The 9,306-nt window shown below is 42.4% G+C and overlaps 2 protein-coding genes across 2 annotated transcripts; both read left to right on the top strand.

Moving 5' to 3' along the window:
- Positions 1-921: 921 nt before the first annotated feature.
- On the top strand, positions 922-2,199 carry LOC308370305 (succinate receptor 1-like; the record flags this gene model as incomplete). The annotated part of the gene is made up of 2 exons (XM_080844963.1): positions 922-936; positions 1,264-2,199. 2 exons carry the CDS (start codon positions 922-924, stop codon positions 2,197-2,199), a joined length of 951 nt encoding a protein of 316 aa, XP_080701089.1.
- A 2,746-nt stretch (positions 2,200-4,945) lies between these two features.
- On the top strand, positions 4,946-8,893 carry LOC308370306 (succinate receptor 1-like; the record flags this gene model as incomplete). The annotated part of the gene is made up of 4 exons (XM_080844964.1): positions 4,946-5,011; positions 6,691-7,605; positions 7,755-7,807; positions 8,770-8,893. The coding sequence occupies 4 exons, from the start codon at positions 4,946-4,948 to the stop codon at positions 8,891-8,893; spliced, it is 1,158 nt and encodes a 385-aa protein (XP_080701090.1).
- Between the last annotated feature and the right edge of the window lie 413 nt (positions 8,894-9,306).

Genomic DNA, 9,306 nt, shown 5'->3' on the forward strand with positions numbered 1-9,306 from the left:
AAATAATTTGATTGAAATAATTCCAATTCATCTTACTCTTCAAATGCTACAGTTGGAAACATTTTTACAATACTGAAATACAATATTGTGCATATTTGGTTTCTATCGCCACATAGTATATGTACTGTATGTATTTATATTACTGATTTGAATTGCCTTAGCTCTTTATAACACTTTTCATACTCTTATTTTCATGACTTACTGATAAACTCATTGACTATGTATTTGAGTGTAGTGACATGTCAATGCCTGTGTACACAGCTATCGGGAATTATTCATTGTACATCATATCATTGTAAATAGTATTTCCTGGTTTGCATATGCAAACCCCCCTACTGATGGGGGATTACCATGAATGAAGGTATGCATAGTGTCACCCAACTGTTCCATTATTAGTCTTACACCGGACAGTGTTTGTCTTCCACATAGCCTTACAATATACATCCAGAGAGCCATGGTAAGAACAACATCTTTTTGGTGATATGTCTAGTTTAAAAATGCACTGATTGCTTCAATCTTACCGATGATTCATGATTAATGAATAAGAGGACTAAAATCACTTATATAAATACATGTACATACTGTTTGTATAATGTACGTATATATAGAAATATATAATAATGTATAATAAATAGAAATATATGTGCATATTTTTTACAAAACAGATATCATGGGATAAACAGAACTTCACCACATCACAGATAAACAACCTGTAACTTTCAAAATTTTATAAATGCTTTGGGGTAACAATGCATTGTGATAGAAAGTTGATGAATTTCTTGAAATAATTCCAATTCACAATTTATTTCAAATGATACAATTGGAATCATTTTTACAATTCTGAAATACAATATTGGGCATATTTGGTATCTCAGTGTATAGAGTGTCCAATTATCTCAATAGACGCTAAGACCAATTGAAATGCCACGAGACCTAGTACACATAACAATTTTAACTTCCTTCTCTATTACAATTTATTAGCGCAACCAGGATTGAATGTTGAATTTGTTTTACTAGAATTAATATCTCTCTCTGTAGAAGTAGGCATTTTGTAATTTGATGAAAGCTTGAGGCATAGACTGTTTCTGATATATATACCTCCACCAGAAGGGCTAAACCGTACGTCTAAACATTGTAAATGTGTCTAACAAGCAAATTAATCTTGGTAAGGTCTATATTTTAATATATCTAAATTCAACTAACTTGAAAAAAATGTCCTGTTGTTTGATGGCCAAACCTGACCTTTGTGTTTTTGCCTTATAGTCTGATAACTGCACTGAACTGATTGCCATCCTTAAGGAGTACTACCTCTGCCCTGTGTACGCCCTGGAGTTCACCTTGGGTTTCCTGGGCAGCTTGGTGGTCATCCTTGGTTACCCGCTGTGCCTGCAGGAATGGCAAAGCACCAATGTCTACCTGTACAACCTGGCCGTGTCCGACATCCTCTGTGTATCTGCTCTGCCACGCCTCTCCTACCTGTACGCTAACCACATGGAGGAGACGTCGCCGGTCAACTGTGTTCTCAACCGCTACGTCCTCTTCGTCAACATGTACTCCAGCGTCCTCTTCATGGTGCTGGTCAGCCTGGACCGCTACCTGCTGCTCCGCTACCCGTCCCGCAACCACGTCCTCCTGACTCCACGGGTGGCCGTCCTCGCCTCCGTCCTCACCTGGGTCTTAGTCAACATTGAGATGGCCCCGCTGATCTACTACGCCCTCACGGACAACGCCCGCACCAATGGCACCATGTGCCATGACTTCGCCAGCCTTTCCCAGTCTTGGGGCCTACTGGTCTACAGCTTGGGGCTGACACTTGTGGGGTACATCCTGCCCCTGGTAGCCCTCTTCCTGTGCACCCGCAAGATCACCTCGATGTTGAAGAAGCAGGAGGAGGCGTTTAATCAGCGGGCAACGTCGTTCAGGAAGCCCCTGCGGATCGTGAAGATAGCGGCATACATGTTTCTGCTGTTCTACCTGCCCTACCATGTCATGAGGAACGTGCGGATCCTGTCCCAGTTGGTGGGGGGACTGTCAGGCATCGCCATTGAGCAAATTGAAGCGGTGTACATTGTTACGAGGCCAATGGCATACGCTCACAGTGTCATTAACCCTGTCTTCTACTTTATGATGACCGAGCGTTTTCGTGAGTTGCTCCTGGCCAGGTTTCACCAGCTGAGAAGAGTAATAAGGTCATCATAATGACCCATGATTCCAAGACCCTCACATCAACATAGTAATTTACAGTTTATTCAAATATGTTTTACTGATACTGCTTTACTGATGTTTCAGTTCACCCTCAACACAATTGAATAGAAATATTGCATAACCTTAAGAGATTCATGATGAAAAACCTCTTACTTCGGATGAATAGCATGAATTAAATGTCTTTCCCTCTTCTCATTACTAAACATGGGCACTGGCAGCAGGTGTCAGCAACTTTCATACCTTATGGCTCTCATTAGTTGAAGTTGGTTGAAGGTTTTGAAGGGGGTAGCTAGGCAACTAGCCACTTGGTGTGAAGGGGGTCCCTAGTCAACTAGCCACTCGGTGGGAATGGAGGCGCAAGTCAACTTCCCACTTGGTGTGAAGGGAGGCACTAGTCAACTAGCCACTTGGTTTGAAGGGGGGCGCTAGTCAATTAGCCACTTGGTATGAAGGGGGGCGCTAGTCAACTAGTCGCATGGTTTAATATTGCGGCTCAGAAGACAGTAAATGTTGTCTGCCTAGTCTCACCTATCCTGAGCACCTTGATGTATGCCTTGTGCACAATGGACCACATTGAGAAAACTTACAAATGAGGGACAATTCTGACACTCATTAAAGCTTTCTTATCTGGGATTCGTTCTTAGCTAAGAACAAGAATTTAAGAACTAAAAAAAGCAGTCGTAGATAGGCCAGATTGGAGTGTGCCCATGGTTTAACAGCTGAATTTGCAAGAAATCGTTGGTGATTGCGTTCACATCAATTCTACAGGCTATCACCGAATTTAAATAATAATAATAATAATATATATTTTTAATAGAATATTTGTATCATTCACAATTACGTTTCATATTTATAGTCATGATTCCACAAGGCATCGTGACGACATCGTGACGAGGCCTAAAATAAATAAAAGCACTACACGAACACTGCAAATGGCAGTGAATTAATTAATAAGCACTGTGTGTGTGTGTGTGTGTGTGTGTGTGTGTGTGTGTGTGTGTGTGTGTGTGTGTGTGTGCGTGTGTGAAAGGTCTGTGTCTGTTAACTGCGTCGTGTGAATTATTGTCTCTGCTGGTGTGCATATCCTTGCAATTCTCCTGCCAATCACCTGACCAATCCATCAAACTGAGGGACCAGAGTAGTGTATGTGTTCATGAGTTCTGTGTGTGTGTGTGTGTGTGTGTGTGTGTGTGTGTGTGTGTGTGTGTGTGTGTGTGTGTGTGTGTGTGTGTGTGTGTGTGTGTGTGTGTGTGTGTGTGTGTGTGTGTGTGTGTGTGTGTGTGTGAGTGTGTGTGTGTGTGTGTGTGTGTGTGTGTCTGTGTGTCTGTGTGTCTGTGTGTATGTGTGTGGGCAGATCTGCTCTGTAATCAGCAAACTACAATCAAACAGGGAAAATCACCACTGTAAAAGAGGAGGAGGAGGATGAAGGAGCAACCTCCCGACTGATAAGCCTCTCTCACACACAAACACAAACACAGGACACACACACACACACACACACACACACACACACACATGACACACACAAACACAGGACACACACACACACACACACACAGAGACACACACGACAGCTCCTTATGGGTATAATCTACCAGCAATCATTACCAGTTTTTTTCCAAATGATGATGCTGCCAGTTTCCATCAGCACAACAGCACTGGTTCCCCTGCAAGGAGGAATCCCCACCCACTCTTACCTCCTGGTTATCACACACGTTATAATATGTGTGCGTGTGTTAGAAGAAACATGCATAATGAAACATGCCTTTGGTTCCATCTTCTGGACAATCTTGGAAATAGCCTGCATGTTCTTACAGAGGAAGTAACACAGATAGTGCCCATGGACTTCACATCCAGGACTTCAGCAAAACCAACCAGTAAAGGGTGGCAAGGGTTACAGCCCTTATTTCAGAGAACATTCTGTGCTACCAAACAAATTCATTTATTATGAAACCACACCACACCATAATGCCTTGTCTACAAAAAACAAACCCTGTGTGTGTCACCCACAAGACAACATTGCATCACTGTCACTGCTATAACTTCCTTCATGTAAAAGATAATTCTTATAGCTCCAGTTGACACTCTTTCCACGGAAACTGGTGGCATCAGCACATAAATAGACTTGAGAGTCTTCTCTTGTCAGGAAATGTGGTACTGTGGCCATCAGCCAGACCAAAGGACGCCATGGTTAAAGCTGTTTAGTTTAGGACTAATGTGACTGCTCCTGTCTGAGACCCACAGTTGTCCAGCTTTTATTACTGAAACATCCCCTCATCTACATGTATATCTCTTGTGTGTTTGCTCATTTTATTTTTACAACACAATAAACTATTGTTTAACACACAACCACATAGAGGCACATACTCATGCACCAACATCTTCAAATGATGTCAATAACACTGTCCACTGTTCCTTTAATTATATCCAGCATGCACCATGTTGTTGTTGAAGAAGAGTGAAATACAAACGTGCTTTCGGCCTTTAGTCAAGTCAGGTGGTGTCTGATAAGTGTGGCTTTGGTTTGACTGCTTGGATGCTATCTCCGTTAGATATTCCAAAGGTGCTCGCTATTCGTTATTCAAATTTAAGTGTCCAGCATTTGAAAGAGTGGGTCACTTGAGGTCACATTTGGAGACGGAGGTTGAGAAAAAAAAAAGATTGTGTTTGAGTTTGAAAGAGGTTCAGCCATTTCCCTCATTCGCTCACTCACACTTTAAAAAGGGCTGTTGGGACCCAGATGTGGTCAGGTGGATCACATGATGCCAAGGCTAAAACTAAGACCGACCATACAGCATCAGACCAGGTTGGGAGTTACACAGCATTAGACCAGGTTGAGAGCTATACACATTAGACCAGGTTGGGAGTTACACACCATTAGACCAGGTTGAGAGCAGAGTTGTCTTGTGGGTGACATCTTGGGGGGACTTTCTCAACTTCTATCTACAAACTTCTTTGGACATTTTCCGGAACATGCCACTGATAAACTTGCCAGCGATTGACACTGTCACCAGATGTCTCCTAGTTTTGCATAGGTCTCTAAGTAAGTTATCAATAGCATATCTGTAAAAATCTGACGCAGGACTGCAGTGCAAAGATAATAAACAGGATTTTATAGATTTTAAACGTTGGTATAGAGTGGAGCTTAATTTGACCCTATAACTAGAAATGTCTTTCAAGTTAGTTGAACCAACCAGAAAATAATAATATGAATTGAAATGAATAACCAAAAAAAAAACATGAATGAAAATAATATATGCTTAATCTTGTTGTCATCCTCTACGTACCGTGAAAGATAGCCAGTATTGTACGTATAACTATCAACAATTTTGATTCTTCCATTTCCATGAAGGGTGTGGGTGCGATCGCAAGAATAACGTTCCCTGCATTTGGAAGTGCAAAATAGTGAAACAATTATTTTAGAAAATGTGATAAAACTAATTGAAGTAATAACACTTCATATAAAATTTCAAGTCATAGAGAAGGAGTATTTTTTTTCAATCCTACAATTTAATACAATAAAGTATGGTCCTTTATTTCTCTACCTATAACATTAAAATATCATATACATACAGTACGTACTCATGAATTACGGACAACTACACTGACTGTGTATTTGTGTGTTGTCACTGGAGTACTAACTTCTATTTTCTAAGATCTATCTTTGCCTTAGCTATGGGTTGATGTACATCAAATTCAATAATTTCCTTATTGTGTTTCCTGGTTTATATGCAAATCAAAGGCTTCATGGTGGGGGAGTACCACAAAGCAAGATAAGGACAGTGCCACCTCTTCCAGCATCAGTCTTGCACAGGACAGTGGTTTACCTTCAAAAGAACTTCACGACATACATCCATAGTACAATGGTGAGAAATAATTTCTTCATTGATATGTCTAGGGTGAAATCTCATTGATTGCTTGCATCTTTCTAATGTGACTGCAAGTGTGTATGTTTAGGAATGAACTTAATGCTTCATAATAAATAAATATCATGGGCTGAGCTTTGGGGGAAGGATTTACACTATGGCAGATTGCTTTGGTTGTGTCCTTTTATGTCAATAGTAGCTAAAAGACATGATACTTTAAATGTAAACTTCTATTCAACTACTTACAGCACGCAGGAATTCGTGTTTTATTAGCTCTTGGTCAGTGGACTAGTTTTACTAGAAAAACTTTCTCTCTCTCTCTCTCTCTCTCTCTCTCTCTCTCTCTCTCTCTCTCTCTCTCTCTCTCTTTCTCACTCTAGTATCCAAATTCTGACTTTTTTGATTTATGCTTAGCTGTTTCCTGTTGTCAAAATCCACATGGAAATAGAGGTCAAATCTCACCTCAAACCTCACCTGGATGATACGTCATCTGTCTACATCTGTCTACACACAAGCACCTGTCTACATTTTGATGTCTGAATTCACCCAACCTGAAAGTCAATTTCCTTTTGTTTGCTGTTGCTGTCCAACACCTGACCATTGTGTTTTTGCCCTCTAGGCCAACTGCACAGAACTGCTGGTCATCCTCAAGGAGTACTACCTCTGCCCTGCCTACGCCCTGGAGTTCACCCTAGGTTTCCTGGGCAACCTGGTGGTCGTCCTGGGTTACCCGCTGTGCTTAAAGGAATGGCGGAGCACCAATGTCTACCTGTACAACCTGGCTATGTCTGACATCATCTGCGTGTGCGCGCTCCCCCGCCTCTCTTACCTGTACGCCAACAACGCAGTGGAGGATTCCAGCGTGTTCTGTGTGCTCAACCGCTTCCTCCTCTTCGTCAACATGTACTGCAGTGTCCTCTTCATGGCGCTGGTCAGCCTGGACCGCTACCTGCTGCTCCGCCACCCTATGCGCACTCATGCCTTGCTCTCGCCTCGAGGAGCCATCTTTGTCTGCCTCGTCGCCTGGGTCTATGTCTTTGCCATTATGAGTCCCTTGCTCTATTATAACATCAGATACCTGGTCGACACCCAGGGCACCACATGTACGGATTTCGCCAGCCTCTCCAAGACCTGGGGCTTCCTGGGCTTCAGCTTGGGGCTGACGCTCTTGGGGTACATCCTTCCCATGGTTGCCCTCTTCCTGTGCACCCGCAAGATCACCTCGATGCTGAAGACTCAGGAGGAGGCGTTTAACCAGCGGGCGACATCGTTCAGGAAGCCCCTGCGGATCGTGAAGATAGCGGCGTACACGTTCCTTCTGTTCTACCTGCCCTACCACGTCATGAGGAATGTGCGGGTCGTGTCGCAGCTGGTGGGGGGACTTTCAAAATGCGCCCTCGTCCAAATTGAAGCGGTGTACATTGTTACGAGGCCAATGGCATACGCTCACAGTGTCATTAACCCTGTCTTCTACTTTCTGATGACTGACTGTTTCCGTGAGCTGCTGCTGGCCAGGTTTCACCAGCTGAGAAGAGTAATAAGGTCATCATAATGACACAATGACGGTGGAAAACACTCAAGAAGGTCCATGATTCCATGTCCCTCACATCATTTTCATCATTAGTTTTTTTATCTGCTGATATCATGCCCTGTATGTGTCCCATGCTCCCCGCTCTACTCCAGGCCACGCTCTTCCTCGTCCAGGCACGCTGGAACCTCTTCATGCCGGGGGTGCTGTGGGCTCTACTAAAACATGTGACGTCACAACAATATGATTTTAGTAGAAGTATTTAGTAAAAGTATTTAGGGGCTATAGCGCTGATTGTGACCACTAACTGACGTTTAAAAAACTTTTAAAATACACCAGAAGCAAGCCTGAACTATTTCTAATATATGCAAACTTTATTTCATTTTTCCGTAGCCAGTAGGCTACACATTCACTGCCAGAGTTCAATTAATGCAAATGTCCTCTCCATCATCTATGATATCCACATACAGTACATAGCCTAAATTAAGCCTAGAGGCTGAAGTTGAAATTGGCTGGGTATTGCCTTACAATTATTGCCTATCTCCAACGAGAAATCCAAAAAATGCAACAACAAAACATAACACGATCGATTATGTGGCATGTTCCAGATCTCGGCATGAACTATAAACGTCATTAACATTCACAACTCCTGTGAATCCACAATAAAGAAATCGAAAGTTTGGTCTATGTTACAGTAATTTGCTCCTTTATCCTTATCCTTATCGCTAATTTAACTTATCTTAATGCTCCTCGATAACAACTCCAAAATATGTTTCTGCATATTGCTATTCATTGCATCAGTTATGCGTGAGTGGAAAGTAGAAGAAGGTGCTGCAGCTTCTCCATCTTCTAACTCGTCGAATATTTGCCAAAATACTCCAAGTTCGTTTACGTTTTTCTTCATCCGTTACAGTGCCAACTTCAGCACACACACGTGAACCTCATATAGCAATATCTCCATGCATACCTGTGATAACTAAAAACTAGCAAACTAATTTGCTTAACATTCATTTTCTTCCCCAAAGCAAAAATATGAGATAAACCGTTTTAATATATATTTAATACATACAAATTAGTAAGAGCTTTATTTATTTTTCCCTGCCTGGAGCTAGGGGGTGCTGCAGCACCCTCAGCACCCCCCTTCCCGCGCCACTGTCCTCATCTGACTAGAGACAAAGCTGAGACTGGCACTGATCCTGGCACTGAGACTGGCACTGATCCTGGCACTGGCACTGGCACTGGCACTGGCACTGGCACAGCTGTGGCCACTCTCCTCTCCAAGCGCTGTATTTAAACAAAGCCCTGAGATTCTCCTGTCGCTGGGTAACTGTGCCATGGTCTTCCAGTCTGCCCATACTGTATGTTCACACTCTGGTGCTTTTTCTTGTTCTCTACTTGGACTTCTCTCTCTGGTTACTTTTTTATGCATACTGTTGTTTTTTGATTGCCTGTGTTTCTCTCTGGGTTCGCCTGTCTGCGGATTTATGATCTGATCTGTATTTGGCTTAAGTGTTCTGGTTAATTGTCTATACTCAAGGATTCATTAAAGACCTTCATATTTTACAGCTCCGGTTTAGTCGTGTCTGCTTTTGGGTCCTTATTCATACTCAGGCCTCAACAGCAACAACTAGAAAGTAACAAACACACACACACACACACAAACACACACACACACTACATACACACACACTACATACACATATATAC

The sequence above is a fragment of the Sprattus sprattus genome (genome assembly GCF_963457725.1).
Source record: "Sprattus sprattus genome assembly, chromosome: 9".
NCBI lineage: Eukaryota > Metazoa > Chordata > Actinopteri > Clupeiformes > Clupeidae > Sprattus > Sprattus sprattus.